This window comes from Geotrypetes seraphini, chromosome 8, assembly GCF_902459505.1.
Source record: "Geotrypetes seraphini chromosome 8, aGeoSer1.1, whole genome shotgun sequence".
Classification (NCBI taxonomy): Eukaryota; Metazoa; Chordata; class Amphibia; order Gymnophiona; family Dermophiidae; genus Geotrypetes; species Geotrypetes seraphini.
In genome coordinates this window covers 178,543,776-178,568,573 of record NC_047091.1, presented here as the reverse complement: position 1 = coordinate 178,568,573, position 24,798 = coordinate 178,543,776, and the positions used below count along the sequence as shown (strand labels likewise).

The 24,798-nt window shown below is 46.1% G+C and overlaps 2 protein-coding genes across 4 annotated transcripts in view; both read right to left on the bottom strand.

The window, feature by feature from the left end:
- The window catches only part of TBC1D10A (TBC1 domain family member 10A), an 87,842-nt gene extending 82,638 nt beyond the window's left edge, over positions 1-5,204 (bottom strand). Inside the window, exons 1-2 of one of the 2 annotated variants that reach the window (XM_033955449.1) lie at positions 5,054-5,204; positions 4,680-4,959 (exon numbers count right to left, since the gene is read on the bottom strand). In XM_033955449.1, coding sequence (XP_033811340.1) covers positions 4,680-4,894 — 215 coding nt within the window. In that variant the 5' untranslated portion in view covers positions 4,895-4,959; positions 5,054-5,204. The remainder of the gene's footprint in view (positions 1-4,679; positions 4,960-5,053) is intronic. The other variant, XM_033955448.1, reaches the window with a different exon arrangement.
- A 12,435-nt stretch (positions 5,205-17,639) lies between these two features.
- The window catches only part of SF3A1 (splicing factor 3a subunit 1), a 75,988-nt gene continuing 68,829 nt past the window's right edge, over positions 17,640-24,798 (bottom strand). For both annotated transcript variants that reach the window (XM_033955693.1, XM_033955694.1), the window contains one exon: positions 17,640-18,347. In XM_033955693.1, the coding sequence (XP_033811584.1) occupies positions 18,246-18,347 (102 nt within the window). In that variant the 3' untranslated portion in view covers positions 17,640-18,245. The remainder of the gene's footprint in view (positions 18,348-24,798) is intronic.

Sequence of the window (24,798 nt, the reverse complement as noted above, 5' to 3'; positions counted from 1 at the left end):
CTTTCCTTGATGCCTGGAAGTCAACAAACTGACACTGATCACGTTTGATTTTGAGACCACTGCATTAAATAGAGGATGTAGATTCTGTTCTATGACCAGCACAGTGGATAAGCCATATACACTTTCTTATTACTGTGGTTGGTGGTGATAAAGGTTTAACACAGCAACCTAGTTTCCTATTATATCCTGAGAAGTTTCAACAACTGTCCACAAACCTTTCCTACAGCAATGATCGCTGCCCTAAAGGAGCTTGCCAAAGGGTAACACTTATCTTTCCTTCCTTTCCATCTCAATTACCACAACCTCCTGTTTCTTGCTTTCTTTGGATTATCAACCTATTTGTAGCCTATAAAGCTCATTCTTAAACTATTTAGAAAAGATCTTATACTATCCTTGAACCTTTTGAAAGCCTTAAGTAAAACCGAATGTGACAGGCTGCAGAATTAATTTGAAAGAGCAATACCATATACTCAACCGACCAGAAAGAAGGACCCAAATCCCCCCCACTATTCTACCAATATGACCTCCTCAGTCCTCCTTCTCCCCAATAAAACCAAGCAGGCAAAATATACCACCAATAAGGGAAACCAATAGGCAAGACCGAATGCCCTAAGATTTTGATAATTAAAACTCAATCATGATCACCCCACATATATGCAGGCACAAAATCAATTATCAAAATTTATTAACCTGGGTAAATTGACTAAATTGTCCTCCCTCTGTAAAGATAAAAGTATATGCTGATAATTCTTTTGAGTTTATCTGGCTGGCAGGACCTATTGTAGCCGCTAATTACCATATCCCAAAAGCTGTTGTCCTAGGCATTTACCTAATCATGCCTAATGGTCAAGTTAACCCTGCTAACAGGAAGATGCATAATAGCTCTCATACAGAAAAAGAAAAAGGTTTTCTAGAAAAAAGGGATGAAGGCAAATGAGAGGTCGGTGCTTTCATAAGCTAAGAACTGCCATACCACATCAGGCCAAAGGTCCATTTAACCCATTTAAGTAGTGGACAATCCAGGTCATAAATGTCTCGCAAAATCACCAAAATTACATTTCCTGCTATTTACCAACAATTTACAGGCTTTAATTCCAGGAATGCATCTGAACTTTTTTTTATACATAAGAACATAAGCATTGCCTCTGCTGGGTCAGACCAGGGGTCCATCATGCCCAGCAGTCCGCTCCCGCAGCGGCCCCCCAGGTCCAAGGCCTGCAAGTGATCCTTTATCTAAACCTCTTGTTCCCTAATCATTTATTATCCTGTATAATAACTCTCTATCTATACCCTTCAATCCCCTTCTCCTTCAGGAAATCATCCAATCCCTTTTTGAAGCCCAATATCATACTCTGTCCTATCACCCCTACTGGAAGCGCATTCCAGGTGTCTACCACCCTCTGAGTGAAGAAGAACTTCCTAGCATTCGTTCTGAATCTGTCTCCTTTCAATTTTTCTGAATGCCCTCTTGTTTTTGTTGTTCCTGCTAGTCTGAAGAATCTGTCCCTCTCAACCTTCTCTATACCTTTCATGATCTTATAAGTCTCTATCATGTCCCCTCTAAGACTCCACTTTTCCTGGGAAAAGAGCCCCAGCTTCTCTAGCCTTTCAGCATATGAAAGGTTTTCCATGCCCTTTATCATCCTTGTTGCTTTTTTCTGGACCCTCTCGAGCATCGCCATATCCTTCTTTAGGAACGGCGACCAGTACAGGACGCAGTACTCCAGATGCGGGCGCACCATCACCAGATACAGTGGCAGGATAACTTCCTTCGTTCTGGTAGTGATACCTTTTTTGATAATGCCCAACATTCTGTTCGCCTGAAACATTAGCTGTGTTCACTACATCCTCTGCCTACAGAGCTTACACCTAAGTTTGTGAGGTGCACCATATCTTTGTACTTTTTGAAATAGCAAATGATCAATTCAATACACTTGTTGCGATCCATATAGGATTTTACAGCTCTCTCCTATGTCTCCTTAGCCCTATCCTCTTTAGCCCTTCTCCCACCCCCTTAATCATTTTGGTCACCCTTCTCTGTACTTTTTCTAATTCTGCTATATCTTTTTTGAGCTACACATAGTACTGAAGGTGTAATTGCCTATGTAACTCCTAAAAGCTGATTATATCCGACTACAACTCAATTTGATTGACTGTATACTTACTCTGCACCAGGACTAGCTTGCTAAACACTAACTAAATCAGTTCTTATATCTTGTTTAACAGTATAAACAACTTGCCTTGAGTTTAACCTTAACTACTACCTCCCATCTGTTTATCACAACAGACACTGTACCACCCATCTTGTCCCCATCTAGTAATAATAATCCAGAACACAGCAGTAAAAGTCATCTACAAGGCCAAAAATTTGTCCACGTAACTCCTCTTCTGATAAAAGCCCATTGGCTTCCCATCCATCACCGTGTCATTTATAAAACTCTATTATTGACTTTTAAAACAAGAAACACTGGACAGCCAGAATTCATTAATACATTTTTTTGATACCGTATGCTACATCGTGTTTTCTTCGTTCCTTGGAGCAAAATTTATTAGCAATCCCAACCTTGAACCATATTAATACTAGAACCCTCTGGAACTCGGCACCAAATGCACTAAGAGAGATAACTAATCTTGAGAAATTTAAATCTTTTCTTAAGATATTCTTTTTCAAAGATGCCTTTCAAGTGTAAATGTCCTTTTAAGGATTTAAACTTTTTTAAAATCTTTTGTGAGTCTGCTTGTTACTTGTTTTTAACCCCACCCTTTTGTTTTCTTTAATCATTGCAGGTCTCCCCTTTTTTCCATTTGTACCCGTTTGTCCAGCCGTATATGTTATTGTTTTGTCTAATCGTGTACGTTTATTCTGTTGAAGTTATGTTAAATTGTAATATCTGTTTTTACCCTGTTTGAAAATGTATAACCACCTTGAAATAAATGATATCAAATTTTTCATGAACTTAAACCTTGATCTGTACTTGGCCTCTCGGCTATATGATAAGCTGTATTGTAGAAAAATATTAAACAAAGCAAGAAGAACTGCAGTAACATGTACAATGATACAGGCAAAGTTTATTAAAATAATTGCGGTTAAAAACACCACCTTAAAATTAAACCACATGACCCATTACGGTCCGTGTTTCGGTACACGCCTTCTTCAGGGGTCCTAGGTTGGAAAGGAGTCAAATTGAACCGCAAGCCCACGTACAAGCTGCTCTTCGACGTTCGTCTTCACACAGGCTTCAGCATGCTTTTTGCAGTTCAATTTGACTCCTTTCCAACCTAGGACCCCTGAAGAAGGCGTGTACCAAAACACGGACCGTGTTGGGTCCCGTGGTTTAATTTTAAGGTGTTGTTTTTAACCGCAATTATTTTAATAAACTTTGCCTGTATCATTGTACATGTTACTGCAGTTCTCCTTGCTTTGTTTTGTCTTTGACCTTTTTACTGCAGATTTTGTTGGTTCTTCCTTTTTTTGTTTCTGTAGAAAAATATCATAATCTGTTATTTTATGTACTTATTAATAGTCTGGTAAGTACAATATATGATCTTATTTAAACTTCAGTGCTATTTCCTGAAGTCCTATTCTTAAGTTTCAATTTGCTGATTTTGAGTCTATCTCATTCATTGCATCTGTTTATATTTGACCCATTTACTACCGTTAACCAATTTTTGTTGTTGTTCTGACCACCGCCTTGGGGGAATCTCTTCATCAAGGTGGTTGATAAAAAAGCCAATAAAGAAAAAACCACAAGGTGGGGAAATTAAAGGCCAAGTTGCTGAACCAAGAAACTCAAGGAGAGGGGGGAAGAAAACTCAAGGAGAGGGGGGAAGAAAACTCAAGGAGAGGGGGGAAGAAACTCAAGGAGGGGGGGGAAGAAACTCAAGGAGGGGGGGGAAGAAACTCAAGGAGGGGGGGGAAGGAAACTCAAGGAGGGGGGGGGAAGGAAACTCAAGGAGGGGGGGGAAGGAAACTCAAGGAGGGGGGGGAAGGAAACTCAAGGAGGGGGGAAAGGAAACTCAAGGAGGGGGGAAAGGAAACTCAAGGAGGGGGGGAAGGAAACTCAAGGAGGGGGGGAAGGAAACTCAAGGAGGGGGGGAAGGAAACTCAAGGAGGGGGGAAAGGAAACTCAAGGAGGGGGGAAAGGAAACTCAAGGAGGGGGGGAAGGAAACTCAAGGAGGGGGGGAAGGAAACTCAAGGAGGGGGGGAAGGAAACTCAAGGAGGGGGGAAGGAAACTCAAGGAGGGGGGAAGGAAACTCAAGGAGGGGGGGAAGGAAACTCAAGGAGGGGGGGAAGGAAACTCAAGGAGGGGGGGAAGGAAACTCAAGGAAGGGGGGGAAGGAAACTCAAGGAAGGGGGGGAAGGAAACTCAAGGAAGGGGGGGGAAGGAAACTCAAGGAGGGGGGGGAAGGAAACTCAAGGAGGGGGGGAAGGAAACTCAAGGAGGGGGGGGAAGGAAACTCAAGGAGGAGGGGGAAGGAAACTCAAGGGGGGGGGAAGGAAACTCAAGGAGGGGGGGGAAGGAAACTCAAGGAGGGGGGGGAAGGAAACTCAAGGAGGAGAGGGAAGGAAACTCAAGGAGGAGAGGGAAGGAAACTCAAGGAGAGGAAGGAAACTCAAGGAGAGGAGGAAATCCCCCCCCAAAACCCAAACTCGCCCACTCCCCCTCCCCCACTCACGGGCTCTCGGCGCTCACAGACTCCACGATGAAGCCGTAGCGGTCGATCTTCCTGTCGCCGGTGTAGCCGTTGACCTCGGAGTCGGAGCCCAGCGAGCTGAGCTCGTCCCCCGCCAGCGAGCCCCGCTCCAGGTCGCTGAGGGTCTCCCGGGTGCCGCTCAGGCTGCCGCCGCCGCCGGGGGCGCTCAGGCCGTTCTCCTCCGAGCTCTTCGCCATCGCCGACGAGCCTGTCAGCGCCGACGGGGCCGGGGCGGCTGCTCCATCCCGCGCGGGCCGTCCGCCTGCAAGAGAGAGAACACGTCACGCACGCTCGAGGAGGGGCTTTTCCCTCACGCCCCGCCTCCGCCCCTGTCTCGCGGGCTACCCCCGTCCTACCTTCCGAAAGTCGTCTTTCAGCTCAGCGTCAGCGGCTCGTCCAGGTCTCCCTCGGTTCGCCGCCCCGCCCCCCTCCGACGCAGCCCCTCCCGGCGCCACGTCCCGCCCTGCCGGAAACAGGAAGTCGCGGGGCAGGGAAGACGTTGCGTCAGGGGGGCGGGGGGCGGGGCTCGGGGAAAGCGCGGGAGCAGAAGAGCAGCGCACGAGCAGCCCCTCTTACTGATTTCTGCCTTGTGGCTTAGGGTTACTGCTGTTGCGAATTAAAAAAAAAAAATCATTTTTAACCCATTTGTAGTTTTCTGTGTGAGGCATGTTCTATAAAATGGCGTGCATGTGCAAAGCCATTAAGTCAACAAAAGCAGGTGTACTTTTATTTATTTGTTTCAATTTCTGTCCCGTCCTCCCAGTAGTTCAGAACGGGTTACAAGCCAACATTCACAATGGAAAACATTTTGGATAGTACAAGACTATACATTTCCCCTTCCGTATTCCGCCTACTACTTATGGGGAATTCAGGAAATGCCTAAAAACATATCTGTTCCTGAAATATCTAGGCAGCTGACCTGTACAACTCTTTCTCCTCAATAACGGATCCCTTGAGCTGTTAATCACTAGCTTTCACCTCTGTCAAGTTCAATCAATTTGTACCATCTTTTAATCTTTGTAAACCGCATCAAACTTCACGGTCCTGCGGTATATAAACTTATTATTATTATTCACGGTTTCCATATCTACGGTTTTGATTATTCACGATTTTCTGCCCCAAAAATCATTTTTCAGGCTATTTTAAGCCCTGTGAGCCCCCTTCCCCCCTTAAGCCTTACCTGGTGGTCTAGCGGGTTTTTGGGCAAGAGCAATCTTCCCACGCTCCAGCCCCTTGCATATCGCTCACAGGAAATGGCTCGAGAGATGACGGGAGCTCAAGGCAGCCATTTCCTGTGAGCAATCTGCACAGGGCAGGAGCGTAGGAAGATCGCTCCTGCACGAAAATCCGCTAGACCACCAGGTAAGGCTTACAGGGCTTAAAATAGCCAGGGTTTAGGGGCAGAACTAGCCCGAATGTTATTTGCGATTTAATATTTGCGGGCTGACTCTGTCCCTAACCACCGTGAATATGGAGGGGGAAGTGTACAGCAACTTAAGTACATCTTGGACAGTTCAAAGACTATACAGCAACTTAAGTACAGGAGACTGCAGAAAGGAGGGGGAATATAAGGGGGTCAAGGGGTAGTTTGCATTTAGAATTTCAGTTGAAGAGGAGGGTCATCAGAGAGTTCTCTAGTCTGATTTGTGGGGGAAGTTGGTTCCAGAGATGGGGGAATGAAGTGGCTGTAGGAGTGTTTGCAGGCGGTTTCCGATAGGAGAGACCTTCCTGGGGGGATGCATAGGCGCTTCTCCGTTTCAGAGCAGAGGAGGCGTACAGGGTTAGCTTGAATCCTATGTATCCTGGGGTGGTGGTGTAGATTCTTTTATGTGCTATCACCAGGGCCTTGAAAGCACAGCGTTGGTTGATCAGGAGCCAGTGCTCTGCACAGAGGGCTGGAGAGATAGGGTCATGGTAGTTGAGGTTGTGTAGGAGGCGGATTGCTGCGTTTTGTACGCACTGGAGGCGTTTGAGATCTTTTTTGGCCATTCTATTAAATAGGGAGTTACAGTAATCCATCCTGGAGAGAACAAAATAAGTCTGCCCCTAGGTGTTCATAAAAGTAAACATGTAGGGCTGTTGCACAGAAAACCTAAAGTTGGAAAACTGTGCAAATTAAAGTTTTTCCCCATAACTTTGCTTGAATTTGATCAGAAAATAATTTTAAAAAATTTGTAAAGCATATCCTGGGATCCCTCAAAGCCACTGAGTACAAAAAGCTCTGTTTTCCTTAAAATTTGCTATTATTTTTGCTTAATGGAGCAAATTTAATGGTATTATAGCTATAAATTTTATGTTTATACACTCAACAATGATACACTGATAAAAAGACATTTTATGCCATCTGTTTTATTGGAAAAGAACAATAAATCAATACAGAAATAACATGAGTTTCCAATATGTGTATGTGTCAGCCTGCCTTCTTTGGATCAGGTGTAACTTTGAGAGCATTGGTGCTGCGGATTATTGTAGGAGCTTCTTCTATAAAAACATTTAACTACATAACTTGTTCTTTATCAAAGAGAAGTGTAGGTTGATATTTCTTTTTTAATTATTACTCTGTTGTAAAATTATTTTCCACATATATTACTTTAGCAAGGCATGTTAGGCCAAAAAGTTATCTAAGCCTGTAATGGATGCTCCTTTCTTGACGAAAAAGGAACTCCTTAGACATATTAACAGCTACCTGATGCTAGTGAGTGATGTGCCATGGTGAACTATGGAAAGTCATATGACTAGCCCTACTAGGTCAGACTGATGGTCCATTTAGTTCAGTGGTCTCAAACTCAAACCCTTTGCAGGGCCACATTTTGGGGTTTTGTTTTTTTAATTCTTTATTCATTTTTAAACTTTCATCAAGTGTACAGAAATTCATAATAAACACAATTAATTTAATCACTTAAACATCTTATCATTATATCTTATAAATACAAATGTAACCCCCCCTCCCTCAAAGCCCATACATCATTATAAGATCATAAGGGCCACATTTTGGATTTGTAGGTACTTTTGAGGGCCTCAGAAAAAAAACTATTTAATGTCTTATTAAAGAATAGACAAATTTGCATGAGGTAAAACTTTATAAATCTTTCGTTTTGGCTAAGCCTTAATAATAATATTGTCATTTAGAGCTAAAGAGACATCTGCAAGAAACTGTTTTATTTTACTTTTGTGATTATGATGAGCATACTGAGGGCTCAAAATAGTACCTGACGAGCCACGAGTTTGAGACCATTGATTTAACTCAAATATCCTGCTTCCAACATTCAACAATACAGGTCACCAAATACCTTACAGAATCTTATAGAACAGCTTGATTCCATGCTAGCCATTCCAAGGATAACTAGTGGCTTTCCTCTTGTCTATCTTTATAGCAGATTATGGACCTTTTCTCTAGTAATTTTATCTAAACTTTTTGTAAACCTAGATATGCTAACTACATCCTCTGGCAACAAGTTCCAGTGCTTAACTATTTATTGAGAGAGAAGAAATTCCTCCTATTCATTTTAAAGATATTGCGATGTAATTTCATTAAGTGGCACCTAGTCTTTCTACTTAAAAAAAAAAAAAAACAATTCATTTTTATCTGTTCTACTCTACTCATGATTTGTAGATCTCTATCATAAGCCCCTTAGCAGCCTCTTTTTCAAAATGAAAAGCCCTAATCTTTAAAGCCTTTCTTCATATGAAAGCAGTTTCATCCTCATAATCATTTTAGTCACCCATTTTGAATCTCTTCTAATTCTGCTATATATGCAGAATTAGAAGGATCTCGGGGCTCAAGGGTCTCTCGTACGAAGAGAGACTGAACAAATTGCAGCTCTACACTCTTGAGGAACATAGGGAGAGGGGAGACATGATCGAAACATTTAAGTACCTCACGGGACGTGTCGAAGTGGAAGATGATATTTTCTTTCTCAAGGGACCCTCGGCCACAAGAGGGCACCCGCTCAAACTCAGGGGCGGAAAATTTCATGGCAACACCAGAAAGTATTTCTTCACAGAGAGAGTGGTTGATCATTGGAACAAGCTTCCAGTGCAGGTGATCGAGGCAGACAGCGTGCCAGACTTTAAGAATAAATGGGATACCCATGTGGGATCCCTACGAGGGTCAAGATAAGAAAATTGGGTCATTAGGGCATAGACAGGGGGTGGGTAAGCAGAGTGGGCAGACTTGATGGGCTGTAGCCCTTTTCTGCCGTCATCTTCTATGTTTCTACCGCTATATATGCTATCGGCCTCTTTTACAAAGCCGCGCTAGTGGCTGCCCTGTGCTAACGGCCCCGAAGCCCATAGAGATTTAAATGGCTTCAGGGCTGTTGCTGTGCGGCAGCCACAATCACAGTCTAGAGTTTTGTTATAAATCAGTTTTCGGTATGTCACCTGGCTATCGTGTTCATTTTTCTTTGAGCCACTAAAATAAGACTACCGTAGAGCACATCTGTTTACATATCCCTATACAAAATTCTGTCGTTATAAGAAGTTCCTTGAGAGAACTCTCTCGTTTCAGGCCGCTAAATTGAATGTATGGTTTGGAAAAATTATGTTAGCGGTTTCTTCTTACCTTGATTTTAGAAAATTGTTAAAGACACAACTATTTGATAGGTTTGTAGCCTAATGCATCATGTATCAATTCTCTGAGTTCTTTTACATTTATAATTTGATGTATTTTATCTGTATTGTATGTTATCAGCTCCATTTGTTGTGAACCGCCTAGAGCCACCTTGGTCTGGCGGTATGTAAGAATAAAATTATTATTATTATTATTATTCACAGTGTTCTTCAGTAAATATTTGTTTACTTGAAAGCATGTTTCTGTATAAACATTGTGATAGTTCAGTATTTTTTGAAGAAATTCAGACTAAACCCATCAGAACACAGGTGTATTGATGCTAGCATTTCTGAAAAATTCATATTACAATAATTACTGTTCACATACTGGACATTCACCAGCTATTTAAAAAAACAGAGCTCAGAGTAATATTTTAGATTTTTCAGACCAGACGCCAGAAGAACCAGACATTTGAACAGGCTGTAATTTCACTCTTTAATCACTGCACTTGTTTTTGATTTGTGAATTGCACATTTGTGATGCTGTTAAATTGCTTAATAAAAATTCTGAGCTTGACGCGTTTCACCGTAGCTGCTTTACAAAGCCCGTAATGCAAACTGTCCAAACTCAAAAAAGTGGTCAGTCTATCTCTCTGCAGTCTACTTAAGACTGGAAGGACCACAAACTGGTTGACATGAAAAGGCAAAACCACCTTCAGCAGAAAAGAGGGAACCAGCCGCAGCATGACCTGCTCCCTAAAGAACTCCAGGAAAGGCCTGCAGTTTGGAAACGCGTCTTGCAGAAGTAATGGCCACCAGGAAAACTGCCTTACGAATAAGATTCTTCAACGTGCAGGAGCCAAGAGGCTCAAAAGGAGCGCGCACAAGCACGGAAAGAACCACATTGAGATCCCATGATGGAACCGAAGGCCGCATGGGAGGATGGAGCAATTTTGCTGCCCTCAAAAACCGAACCACATCCGGAGAAGAGGCCAAACGCCAACCATTCAACAAACCGCGAAACATAGACAAAGCCGCAAGCTGAATCCAGAGGGAGGATCAGGCAAGGCTCCTGTCCAGACCATCCTGTAAGAACTCCAAGATGCGAGGCAAAGATGCGTGAAGGAGAACCATGCAACACGCAGAATACCACTCCTCAGGCTGGAGTCTCCAAACTCACATATAAGCCCAAGAGGTGGAAAGTCTTCGGGAACCCAAGAGGGTGGAGATCACCTTATCTGAATAACTTTTTTTTTTACTTAGGCGTTCCCTTTCAAGAGACAAGCTGAAAGACAAAAGGGACCCAGACCGAACATTGGAATGGGACCTTGCATCAAAAGGTCGGGCAAGAGGGGCAGCAGAAGAGGATCTCCCACAAGAAGACAAACCAGATCTGCGTACCACAGGCGCCTGGGCCAGTCTGGAGCCATCAAGATCACGCGGCTAATATGACGAGCAATGTGAAGAAGGACTCTGCCCACCTTCGGACACAGGGGAAAACATTCAGGAGACCGTCTGACGGCCAAGGTTGCACCAGAACATCCAGGTCCTCAGCCTGATAATCTCTGCACCAACTGAAGAACCTTGGCGCTTTGGTAATGACATTCGTGGCCATCCAGTCCATGACCAGCTGGCCCCAAGCCTGCACAATTACCTGGAAAGCTGCGGGACCTAGACCCCACTCGCTGGATCTACCACGTGACGAATGAGGAAGTCCGCCTGGACATTCTCCACTCCCACTATGTGGGAAGTCGAGATGTCCAGAAGATGAATCTCTGCCCAAGCTATAAGCAAAGACACCTCCTGTGCCACCAGACTCCTGGTTCCCCCCCCCCCCCCAATGATTGACGTAAACCACTGCCGTGGCATTGTCCAAGAGACCCCAAACTGATTTGCCCTTCAGCAACATCTGAAACGCTAGTAACGCCAACCAGATGGCTCTGAGCCGAGCGACTTTGACACTAAGCTCCCCACAGAGGAGACTGACATCCATGATAAGCACCATCCATTCAGGCTGATCCAGACTCACTCCCTGCACTAGATTGGAAGACTGTAGTCACCAGCAGAGGTTACGAAGAACTAACCCCCAAAGAGGAACGGGAGAGTCCAGATCGTGCATCTGAGGCGACCACTGCCAAAGAACATACTGAAGTGGGCGCATATGAGCTCAAGCCCACCTGACCATGTCCAGTGAGGCCGCAATCGACCTCAAGACCTGTAGAAAATCCTGTGCATGAGGACACTGACAATCCATAAGGAAATGAATCTGCAACTTGCACACTCGGGCCTCTGGAAGGAAGACTCTCCCCAGGAACGTGTCAAAGAGAACTCCAAGGTACTCCAGGCGCTGAAGCAGAGCCAACCGGCTCTTGGACAAGGAGATCACTCATCCCAGCGACTGCAGGAACTCCACAACCCAAGTCGTAACCTGGGAGTTCTCCAGAAAGGACTTTGCTCGAATTAACCAGTCATCCGTATAGGGATGAACCAGGATGCCCTTCTTGCTTAAGGCCGCCGCCGCCACCACCACCACCATAATCTTGGTGAAAGTCTGCAGAGCTGTGGTCAGACTAAAGGAGGCGTACAAAATTTATAGTGCTTTCCCAAAATAGCAAAGCAAAGGAATTACTGATGGGAGGCTCGAATCGGAAAATGCAGGTAAGTCAGGAACTCTTCAGGCTGGACCAGCAGAATAATATATCTCAGGGTCTCCATGCGAAAAGATGGAACTTGGAGCGCCCTGTTGACACCTTTCAGATCCAAAATGGGCTTGAAAGACCCCTCCCCCTCTTGGGCATCATGAAGTAAATGGAATACCTGCCGGTGTGAACCTCCCAAGGGTGCACTGGGACCACCGCTTTGAGGTCGAGCAACCTTTCTAGCTTCTTCCAATCTGCCTGACGAGAAGAGAGGAAACGATCTGGCAATGGCCGAGAAAACTCCAGAGAATAATCGCCCCGAATCACTTCCAGGACCCACTGATCCATTGTGATCTCGGCCCACCCCTGGTAAAACTCCCGCAACCGGGCTCCCACAAGCACCAGGGGAAGGGCCCGCAAGGAGACATTGGGCCTGTTGCTATTCAAATGTTTATTTGATGTAATATGAAACACAAATAAAAATAAATTGAAAAAAAAAAAAAATAGAAGATGGTAAAAAGACATGTATAATCCATCCAGTCTGCCCAACAAGATAAACTCATAGGATAAGGTATGATGTGCATACTTGATCTGGATTCGTACTTGCTATTTTCAGGGTGCAGATCATATAAGTTTGCCTGGCTCTAGCCTCGTTCTCAAACTACTGAAGTCATCACCAAAGCCCTTCTCCAGTCCTTCCAAATCTGTCCAGCCATAATCAGAGCATAGACCATAGAAGTCTGCCCAGCACTGGCTTTGCTTCTCAATTACTGGTGTTGTCTTCTAATTACTCCTAAGTCTGTTTGGTTCTGTGCCTCTGTGTGTTTATCATATGTATTTCTGAATTTTGTTACCGTTTTCACCTCCCTGGGGAGGGCAGACCAGGTATCTACCACCCTCCCCATGAAAAAAGTAATTCCTGACATTGTTCCTGAGTTGTTCCCCCTGCAATCTAAATTCAGCATGAAATATGAGAATAAGGGGAACAGGCAAACAAATAATTACAATTTTATCTAAAATTGACTTCTGAAACTAAAATTATCCTCCTTGACCATGGATTTAAAAAAATGTCTGACCATTAATCATGAAAATGTATTTTAAATTTATATCTACTTATAAATTAACTTTCTAGGAACATACAGGTTAAAACAGTAAATACATTGTTGACTGAGTACTATAGTAACCTCAAAAACTTACAGAAAGCCTGCATGGATTTCTTTTTTTATATATACAGAAGGTTTGATCATCAGGGCACTAAACACTCCCCATAGTATACTGATTTTCAGCTTCCCTAGAAGACCATAAAGGGCTTGTCCACAGCCTATGGTCCTAATCTTATAAACTTGTCTGTGTTAAGTCCTTCAGTGATTATTATACACTGAACTGGGGTGTGAGCTTTCTTCCTCATGTCATTTACAAGCCTCCTTTTGACAACTGCAGCTGAGTATCTTGTTCCTAGGATGTGGGAGGTAGAACTGCGCATTACACACTGCCCTCACCTGGGGACACCACACCTTTTAAGAAAACTAAGAGATGATCAACAAATTCTCAGCAACCAAGATGAGCAGAAGCCTTGCACAAGACAACATTACAGAAGCTCAAAGCTGCCACATCAGTTAGTCGCTAACCCCCGAAGAGGGGAGCTCTGCACACTAAAAGCTGTTGATAATCTGCCAAAAGAACTGGAAAAAAAAAAGACTGAAAAAAATAAAGAAATATACAGAGCAGACCAGAAAGACTCCTTCCGGCTTACGTACAGAAGGAAAAACTGAAGAGGGCAGCACAGCCTTCTAGTGAAGGAGGGATTCAAAAGCTGGAGTGAATTCCTTCTGCATAGCTCATGAGCATGGGATATTACCCATCCATCCAGAACACATCCATTGCACTAAAATACATTTTTGCAGAAAATCAACAAGAATGTAATGAATCAACAGTGAAAACAAATATCTTCATATCTTTTTCCTCCCAAGGCAAATTAAATGTCAAAAAAGTCAATACCAATTTAATCAGCCATCCACTATGTGAAGAATGATTCTAGATCAGACCCATAAGGGCCAACTAAGTGTCCAATTTCCTTCCTGTTCCAAGAACCTAAAGAAAATGAGGCATCATTCCAATATTATTTCCAGATACAATTAAAGCTTTATTGTGACATTCACAGCAAGATACTCCCATACTGCACAAGGGCTTCCCAAGTCCTTGTAATACAAAATCCAGCGGTCTTGTAATCTACAGACAATTGTTCTTCAGAGACAAGCAGGGAGATGTAGTCATACTTGTAAGTGAAGTCCTTAGACCAGGGGTGTCAAACTCTGGCCCTCAGGCCAAATTTGGCCTGCAGGGTAATTAAATTTGGCCCACGAGTGAATACACTAATTTGGCCCGTGCAAGAATACCCTGCTGCTTGCTCTCTTTGCTCAGTGGTGACAGAGGGAAGCAACCACCAGCTACCGGGTCAGAAATAGGAAAGGACCAACCATGAGACAGTGAGAAGTGCAAAAGGGGGCGAGGGTGAAAGGGATTGGAAAATGGAGGCTCCGGGCTCAAAAAGAGCGCCCCCTGCAGCTGTACCTCTGGAGTTGCAGTTAGCGTGTTACTCGCTCTGACAGCTCTCACTGCGTCCTTAGATTCCAATACCTGCAAGGGCTGTTCGTCAATACCTCTGCCGGTGGCAGCAGCAATTGCAATGTCTGGCAGGCAGAGGCAGCACTCTGAACAGGCTTCTCTTGGCCTGCCCCACTGGGGCCTTTCCTCAGCCACGTTACTGATGACGCGGGAAGAGGAAACACTGGCGGTCAGGCTGTTCATGCTGCTGTTATAAGAGGCCCGAAAGTTGATGTCTCAAGGGGAGGGGGTCGTCAATCAGGAAGTGCTGTACAGGGGGATAGGAGGGAGGAAGGGATGTAAGGCTGACAAAAACAGCCAACAGGATTCACCGCAGTTTTCTGTTCACTTTAAGAAATCATCCCTCTTTCCAGCTCACTCCCTCATATTTATTGGAACAAACATTTTTCTGCATGCCAAATCTTGTGTCTATAGGGACACACGACAGCATCTCTAGCTCTTATTTTTCATATGATCTTTACAATGGTGCCTCAGCCTACATTGAAATCCAGATTCAACAACAAACTTAGTCAAGCGGCCTCTTCAATACTGTATCCACTCTCCTTCTTGGAAGGATTGCTCTTTTCAACCTCCTCCACCTCAACTCACTTACAACAGATACCTCCAACACAGCCTGGGGAGCACACTTAGGTTCCCTGTAACCCACTCTCATTAGAACCCAGCTAGGCTAAGCCTGGTCATCAATCACCAAAGATTATGTGCAATTTTTCTATACCTTGCAAGCCTTCCATCCAGGGCTACAACGCAACCCGGTCCTCATACAATCTGATAACCAAGTAGCAATGTTCTGTGCCATCAAACAGAGTAGTTCTGAATCCCTACTTCTCTACAGAGGGGCATACTTCTTCCTCTTACTTTTTTGCTCTGCCCTTTCACCTGTTAGTTTCCATTCCAGCACAAGCAAATATATTACCAGATTCACTCAGTCGCAGACTCAAACCTCATGAATGGTCCCTAGACAATGAATGCAGTTCACCAAAGTCTATTACAATGATAGGAACTCCCAATCATAGCCCTTATCTGCCTCACAAGACCATGCAAAGTGCCCATGATTTTTGTTTCCTCAGACCAGAACAGCAAACCATTCTGTGTGATACTTTCTCTGTTCCTCAAAATTAAGCTTAAGAGAGACCCCCATTCAGACAACACTGATAGAACCATGCACCACTTTTTGCAGACACAACCTAGTAAGAGCTGTTGACATGGCATCATTCCAGCTGCCTCAGGAATCCTGTACAGAACAAAATTATTCAATCCACTTTCATGGCGTTTACCTGATAACAAAATTCAGACGCAAAGATAAATTAAGCACTATTCTACGCTTTGTGTCTTGCCTATATCTGATCAGAAAACCCAGTCCTGAGAAGACTTCCCACAACTTTTCAGATTCCAACATGATTATGTTCTATCACCTCATACCTTATGAGTTTCCCTACTGGGCAGAAGAAATGGATCCTGCCTTCATATACTATACTGTATTTATAAGGGTATTCTAACAGCAAAAGTTTGCAGCCGACAGTTGGTTCTGACCCATAACATACAATGGATGTACAGAAGTTACAGCGATAAAGCCATTCCTAGAAATGTACATGCAGACATTTAATGTTGCACATAAACAAGTTAATTGGAGGGTTCCACATAGTACACTTCACAACCCCAGTATGTGAGACATCCACAGCTCCTCCTGTTAACACATTGCTATACAGCATCTCCACTATCACCCAGCAGTCATTACGTACAAGTCACACCTGTGTCTACCTTCTCTAAGGTTCCAGTAAAACGGTAAAAGTAGACATATTCCTTTTCTTACAAGAGGATGGAATTCCATAGACCTGCATGCTAAAATGCAATTGTGTCTGAACTACCTCTCAATTACATAGGTATACTATTCACAGCCACTAGCTCTGCGCTGACATATGCACTCATTGGGCAGTACAGACCAGCAGTCAACCTGGCAGTTCATCATTAACCCATATTTCAGCCATAATGAAGAGAAGCCCACAAACCTGTTGCAAAAAGACAATGACATGGCACCACACCAGTAGGAGACTTTGCTCTCTAGCAACCAGATGGTAAAGAAGCACATCAAAGAAAATGAGCTCTTTCTCTATCAGTCCCTACTCCAGACTTGTGCTTTCAGAGACATGTCAGGCACAAACATATCTTTTCATTTATTCACTCAGTACTCTGTAGAGGTAAGATGTCAACCTTGTAGCTGATCATTAAATCACATGACAGCCATATTGAGGAGCCTCAGGAAGGAAAGAGCAGATTCCACTATCCGGGACGGTCAAGGGAGGCCTGAAAGACAACTTTTGAAGTGTGACTACATTCCCTTGCTGTCTATGGAGAACTCCCCCATTACAGGTAAGCAACGGCATTATCTCCTAGCAGAATGTAAGAGTTGCCATACTGGGACAGACCGAAGGTCCAGCAAGTCCAATATCCTGTTTCCAATAGTGGCCAACCCAGGCCACAAACCTGATAAGATAAAAAAGCAGACTTTATGCTGCTTATCCTAGGAATAAGCAGTGGATTTTCCCAAGTTCATCTTAATAACGGCTTATGGACTTTTGTTTTTTAGGATATTACCAAACCTTTTTTAAACCATGCTAAGCTACCATATTTTCTGGCAATTTAATTACATGTTGTGTGAAGAAATATTTTCCCCGGTTTGTTTTAAATCTACTACTTAGTAGCTTCATTGCATGTCCCCTAGTCCTAGTATTTTTGGAAACAGCGAACAAGCGATTCACATCTACCCTTTTCACTCCACTCATTATTTTATAGACCTTTATCATATCCTCCCGAACCATCATTTCTCCAAGCTGAAGAGCCCTGGCCGCTTTAGCCTCTCTTCATAGGGAAGTCGTCCCAAACCTTTTATCATTTTCATCACTCTTCTCTGTACCTTTTTTAATTCCGCTATATCTTTTTTGAGATACGGCAACCAAAATTGCACACAGTATTCAAGATACGACTGTACCATAGAGCAATCAAGGGCATTCTAATATTTTCATCTTTGTTTTCCATTCCTTTCCTGATATTTCCTAAAATTCTATTTGCTTTCTTGGTTGCCACCACACACTGAGCTGAGGCTTTCACAAATAACATATCACAAGAGAGCAAATGTCAACATTAAAATTTTATACTATGAAGGCCAACTGAAAATTCAAAGGGTTTGCTTATGCTAAGTGGTATGCAACCCATTTTATGCCATAAAGCTATTAAGGCACACCAAGCTTTAGTAAACACAGCCCATATTTCTTACTGTCTGCTCTGTAAAATCAAACAATATGATTTGTTTAAGGAGATAAAGAAAATGCACCCAGCAATAGGCTTTCAGTCTTTCTGGAGTTACATTGTAACAGTTTATTATACATGAACATTTTCCGGGACATCCCAGCAGCAGCTGCACAGAAGTGATGGAAGCAGAAAGGTTTTCTTTAGTTCGGTTCAGAAATATATTAACAGAAAAAAAAATCCCCCCCCACACACACACTTCCACGACTATTGGGAAACACTGACAATTAAATTACAAGTAAATCTAACAGAAAGAACTAGTAAATACCAAAGCTACATGGTGATCAGTCCACAATAAACACTTCACACCAAAGAACCATTGGAGCAGTAGTAAAAGAGATGAAATTTGGTGCCAGGTCCTGTAAGATTTATTAGACTGATCCACAGCTCTTCTTGGGCAGTGCACTAAGGTCTTTAAGGAGTCCAGTTCCTACTTCTTCCTGCCTCCTCTTTCTTTGAGAGCTAAGTGAATGACGGAGCCATTAATCATATTGTAGTAGGCCAAAGAATTTGAATCCTTAATAAAGATGCCCTGAAAGGTAGAAAATAAGAGGCCATGAGATTCCTGCACTTCAAAAGAGAAACAGCATTTCTTTCATCACCACATCTGGAAAGCCAGAGTAACAAGATATTCTTGTAAAACCTGAATTATACTATCAAGAACACACCACTATTTCTGATCAGAGAGAGAGAAAAATGCTATACTGCCCTGAAAGTAACTCAAATTTTTGTCAAAAGTAAGCTAACTCGCTAAATGTCCTGTAGTTATTGTGTATTTCTTAATATGAAAGACATTTAACATTTGGATGCAAGTCCAAAACATAGTCTCTCTTAATAAATAGGAGTTAATCCAGAGCACAGTACAGTAAAACCTTGGATTCCAAGTAACTTGGTATGCAAGTCTTTTGCAAGACAAGCAAAACGTTATTAAATTTTAATTTGATATACAAGCAAGGTCTTGCAATACAAGTACATAAAGCATTTTGTATTAAGGTTTTTGGGTTGTGGAGTTTCTATTATTTCTTATGGGGAAATTTGCTTTGATATATAAGTGTTTTGGATTACAAGCATGTTTTTGGAACAAATTATACTCGCAAACTAAGGTTTTATTGTACTGTATTAGTTTTGGTCAATAATTACCGTATATACTCAAATATAAACTGGGATTTTGGGGCCTAAAAATGGGGGTTCCGGTTTATATTCAGGCCAGCACCCACCCAATCCCCTCAAGAGACTTATTGCAGGCCTCCGCCAGGCCACCAGGCTCTGCACCCTATCCCCCCTCCCTGCCCTGTCCATCGTACCTCCTCTGCTGCTGGAATCCCTGGGGGTCCAGAGGTGCAGCGCTCAGGAGCAAGCTTTCCACGCTCCTGCCCTGCTGCTAACCCGGTCGGTCAGTCGCTGCTGTCAGTTCCAGTTTCAGCTGCTGAGCGGTACCAAGTAGGAGCACACTTTGGCGCCGCCACTGCTGCTCAGCACTAAGCGGCTCTCTGAATTCACGGGAGCCATTCAGAAAGCCACTTAGCGCTGAGCAACAACGGCGCCAAAGCACGATCCTACTCAGTACTGCTCAGCGGCTGAAGCCAGAACTCACAGCAGCAACCGTAATGGGGCAGGAGTGTGGAAAGCTCGCTCCTGCCTGCTACACCTCTGGACCACCAGAGATTTCAGCAGCAGAGGAGGTACGATGGACAGGGCAGGGAGGGGGGGACAGGGTGACGAGCCTGGAAGGAAGGGAAGGGGGGCTATGTGCAGTGCCTGGCAGGGAAGGGGCTGTGTGCAGAGCCTGACAGGAGAGGGAGGGGGCGTTTGGTGCAGATCCTGGCAGGGCAGAGCACTTGAATATTAAGCCACCCGACTTATATTCGAGTCAACCATTCCCCCCCTTTTTTATTTCTTTATTCATTTTATAACTTACATCAAATGTACAGTAAATATCAAACAATTATAACACAACATCACTTGAAAATCTACAATATCATACAACAAGAAAATTTAACCCCCACCCCCCTCCCAAATTCATATACAACTAAAATACACCACATGAAAATAATATCTTATGTCATTCATAAACATATTATTAGTGGAAAACCAAGTATCCCCCTCCCCACCCCAAATCCACATGATTTTAAAATGGGGGTCTCAACTTATATTCGCGTATATATAGTACATCGTGGGGCTTTATTCAAAGAAGGAGAAATTAGGTTCTTACCTGCTAATTTACTTTCTTTTAGCTTCTCCAGACCAGTAGAGGTTAATCTTTACAAATGGGTATATATCCAATCATGACCAGCAGGTGGAGACTGAAAACAAAACTGTGGGACAGTATATACTATACTCCCTTCTCTATTTCCCTCAGTCTGCCAAATAGCCAAGCAGAACCAAGAACTGGAAAACAGAAAGAAAACAATACTCCGAACAGGAGTAACAACTAACATACCCAAATGCTGTTGGAAAATGCAGAGGAGAAATACCCGAAGGAAAACGTCCCCACAGCTCGCCAGCTAAGCCAGCCGAGCCACAGCCGCTGTTCTTTAATTCTCCCCGGCCCTAGAAAAATACTAGAACCCGCAGCAAAAAACAAAAACTGCCCGTGAAACAGCCCCAACAACAACAACAACAGACAGACAGGGTGGTGACCTCTACTGGTCTGGAGAAGCTAAAAGAAAGTAAATTAGCAGGTAAGAACCTAATTTCTCCTTCTTTAGCACTCTCCAGACCAGTAGAGGTTAATCTTTACAAATGGGACGTACCAAAGCAGTCCCTCTCACGGGCGGGACCCACAAAGGGCCGATACCAGAACACGCTCACCGAACACCGCATCCCGACACGCCTGCACATCAACCCAATAATGTCTAACAAAGGAATGCAAGGAAGACCAAACTGCAGCCTTACAAATATCCACTGGAGGCACGAGCGACGACTCAGCCCAAGAAGCTGCCTGACCCCGAGTGGAATGAGCCTTGAGAAACTCCGGAACAGGCTTCTGTCTCAGAAGATAAGCGGAAGCAATCGTCTCCTTGATCCAGCGCGCAATAGTAGCCTTGGAAGCGCCAGCCCCCCGACGAGGACCCGCCAGAAGGACAAAGAGATGATCGGAATTCCGGAACTCCCGGGTCCGCTGCACATAAGAGCGGAGGACCCGACCGACATCCAACTTGCACAGCTGCCGTTGCTCAGAAGAGCCCTCCCGACCACCCAAGACCGGGAGGACCACCGATTGATTGACATAAAAAGGAGAAACCACTTTCGGCAGAAAGGAAGGAACAGGCCGCAAGACAACCCGCTCCCTAGAAAACTCCAAGAAGGGAGCCCTACAAGAGAAAGCCTGTAGCTCAGAAACACGCCTAGCGGAAGTAATGGCCACCAAAAAGACCGCCTTCAGAGTAAGGTCCTTCAAAGAACAGCCATCCAATGGCTCGAAAGGCGGGCGCACCAAAACAGAGAGAACCAGATTGAGATCCCAAGAGGGAACCGAGGGCCATAGGGGAGGCCTGAGCAACTTGGCCGCCCGCAAAAAGCGAATCACATCAGGAATGGCCGACAAACGCTGACCTGTCACCAACCCTCGAAAAGCCGACAGGGCCGCAAGTTGAACCCGGAGAGAAGACCAAGCCAGGCCTCTATCCAGGCCATCCTGCAAGAACTCTAGAATGTTAGGCAGGGAAGCGTGAAAAGAGACCACTCCCCGCGCCCGGCACCACCCCTCAAAGAGACGCCAAACCCATACATAAGCCCGAGAGGTAGAAAGCCTCCGGGACCCCAAGAGCGTAGAGATCACCTTATCTGAATATCCCTTCTTACTAAGGCGACCCCTTTCAAGAGCCAAGCCGTAAGACAGAAGGGAGACGGGTCGAACATGGGAATGGGACCCTGCGTCAGAAGATCGTCCAAGAGAGGCAGAGGAAGAGGATCCGCCACCAGATGCCTCACCAGATCCGCATACCACGGACGTCGAGGCCAATCCGGAGCCACCAGAACCACCAGACCCGGATGGTGAACAATGCGAAGAAGTACTCTGCCCACTAATGGCCAAGGAGGGAACACATACAACAGCCCCTCCGTTGGCCACGGTTGGACCAGAGCATCCAGACCCTCGGCCAGACCGTCCCTGCGACGACTGAAGAAACGGGGCACTTTGGCGTTGCCACTCCTGGCCATCAGGTCCATCAGGGGCTGCCCCCAAGCCTGCACTATCAACTGAAACGCCACGGCGCCGAGACACCACTCTCCTGGATCCAGGAAGTGGCGACTGAGGAAGTCCGCCTGAACATTTTCTACCCCGGCTATGTGAGAGGCCGAGAGGTCCAGAAGATGGGACTCCGCCCAAACCATGAGCCGAGCCGCCTCCTGCGCCACCTGAGTGCTCTTGGTGCCCCCCTGACGATTGACATAAGCCACCGCCATGGCATTGTCCGACAGGACTCTGACCGACTTGCCCAACAAAAGGGAGCGGAAAGCTAACAGCGCCAGACGGACCGCTCTGGTCTCCAACACGTTGATCGACCAGGAGGCCTCCTCCGTGGACCAGGTGCCCTGAGCTAAGTGACCCAAACACTGAGCCCCCCAACCGAGGAGACTCGCATCCGTAAGGAGCACCGTCCACTGCGGGAGATCCAGACCCACCCCCTGAACCAGGTGAGGGGTCCGGAGCCACCAGCACAGACTGCAGCGCGCCATGCCTCACAGGGGAACAGGAACATCCAAACCGTGCCTCTGGGGAGACCACCTCCGGAGCAGAGCATACTGAAGAGGACGCATGTGGGCCCGCGCCCATCTCACCACGTCCAGGGACGCTGCCATTGACCCCAAGACTTGGAGGAAATCTCGCGCCCGAGGACACCGGGATGCCAAAAGCAGGCGAATCTGAGATTGCAATTTGCTCACCCGGGCCTCCGGAAGGAAGACATTCCCCAAGGAGGTGTCGAACAGAACCCCAAGGTACTCCAGACGCTGAGCCGGGACCAACCGACTCTTGGAAAGGTTGACCACCCAGCCCAGCGACCGGAGAAACTCCACCACCCGAGCCGTAACCCGGGAGCTCTCCTGCAATGACTTTGCCCGAATCAACCAGTCGTCCAGGTAGGGGTGTATCAGGATGCCCTCCGACCACAAGGCTGCCGCGACGACCACCATCACCTTGGTGAACGTCCGGGGAGCCGTGGCCAGACCAAAGGGAAGCGCACAGAACTGATAGTGCCGACCCAAGATCGCAAAGCGAAGGAAGCGCTGATGAGAGGCCCGAATGGGAACATGCAAGTAGGCCTCCGTCAGATCAAGAGAAGTGAGAAACTCCCCCGGCTGAACCGCTAGAATGACCGACCGCAGAGTTTCCATGCGGAAAGAGGGAATCTTGAGAGCCCTGTTGACCCCTTTCAAATCCAGGATGGGCCGAAAGGTCCCCTCCTTCTTGTGCACCACAAAGTAAATGGAGTACCTGCCGATGCCCCACTCCGGAGGGGGCACCGGAACAACTGCCTTGAGATCTATCAAGCGCTGAAGGGTCTGGCGAAAAGCCTGCGTCTTCCAAGGAGTCTGACATGGAGAGGCGAGGAAAAGGTCCGGCAGAGAGCGGGCAAACTCCAGGGAATAACTGTCCCGCACCACCTCCAGGACCCACTGATCGGACGTGATCTCGGCCCATTTGGGGAAAAATTTGCGCAGCCGGGCCCCCACCGGAACCAAAGGGGGCGCCGGCAAGGAGTCATTGTGCAGGACGGGAAGCGGGGGAACCAGCGGAGGGATTCCCTGCCCCCCGACGGGCCCCCCCGAAAGGGCTGCATGCGCTGGAAGAACTGACCCCTGGAAAACCCTGGAGCCGGGAAAGAAGCAGCCCCACGCCCAGGGCGATACTTGCGAAACTCCCGCAAACGCCCCCGGGCAGCGCAGGGCGGGCACGGTCCTCAGGCAGACGGGGCACCTTTGAGTCCGTCAGAGTCTGAATCATCTTATCCAATTCCTCTCCAAACAAAAAGGACCCCCGAAAGGGAAATTTAGTAAGCTTAGCTTTGGACGCAGCATCCGCCGCCCAAGCGCGCAGCCACAAAATACGCCGCGCGGCCATGCCAAAGGCCATAGACTTAGCCGAGATCCGCACCAAGTCATAAAGAGCATCTGAGAGGAACGAGGCAGCCATCTCAATCTTCGCCACCTCCTGATCCACCAGAGACCAGTGATCAGACTCCCGATCCAGGACACGCTCAGCCCACCGAAACACGGCGCGAGTGACCAGCCCCCCACAAATAGCCGCCTGGACCCCAAAAGCAGAGACCTGAAAATTTTGCTTAAGGATGTTCTCCAACTTGCGCTCCTCAGAGTTCCGCAAGGCAGAACCGCCCTCAACAGGCACGGTATGCCGCTTAGAAATCGCCGAGACCACCGCGTCTACGACTGGCGATGCTAAAGTAGCCCGATCGCCCTCTGGGATGGGATACAAACGAGCCATGCTGCGCGCCAAACGAAACGGCGCCTCCGGCGTTTTCCACTGTTCCATAATAATATCCCGAATATCCTGATGCATAGGAAAAGAGCGGGAAACGGAACAGATCCCCCGAAGCAGAGGGTCCCCCACACGCGGAGTCTCCAGCGGCGCATCCTCAAAACGCAACACCGAAGAAACCTGTTGAATCAGGTCCGGCAGCTCATCTCTCTGAAAAAGGCGCACCACTGACGCCTCTTCGCCGGAGGACGGGAAACCCGACAACCCGCCGCCAGCGGCCGTCCCCTCAAGAGGGTCCTGGAACTCCTCAGAAAGGTCCAGGTCCTCATCCAGACCGACACGCTCCTCCGACCATAAATCCTCGTCCCACGACACCCGCGGACGCTTGGACAAGGGAGGAGGAGGAGGGGACGCCACAACAGACGAGAGAGGCAAAGCCGCAGGGAGCGCGGAGGAAACCCCACTCCCCGAAACCCCCTGAGCGCAATCGGGACCCCCAGCCGCCTGAAAATAGGCTCTGCACAAGGAAAAAAAGAAATCAGGA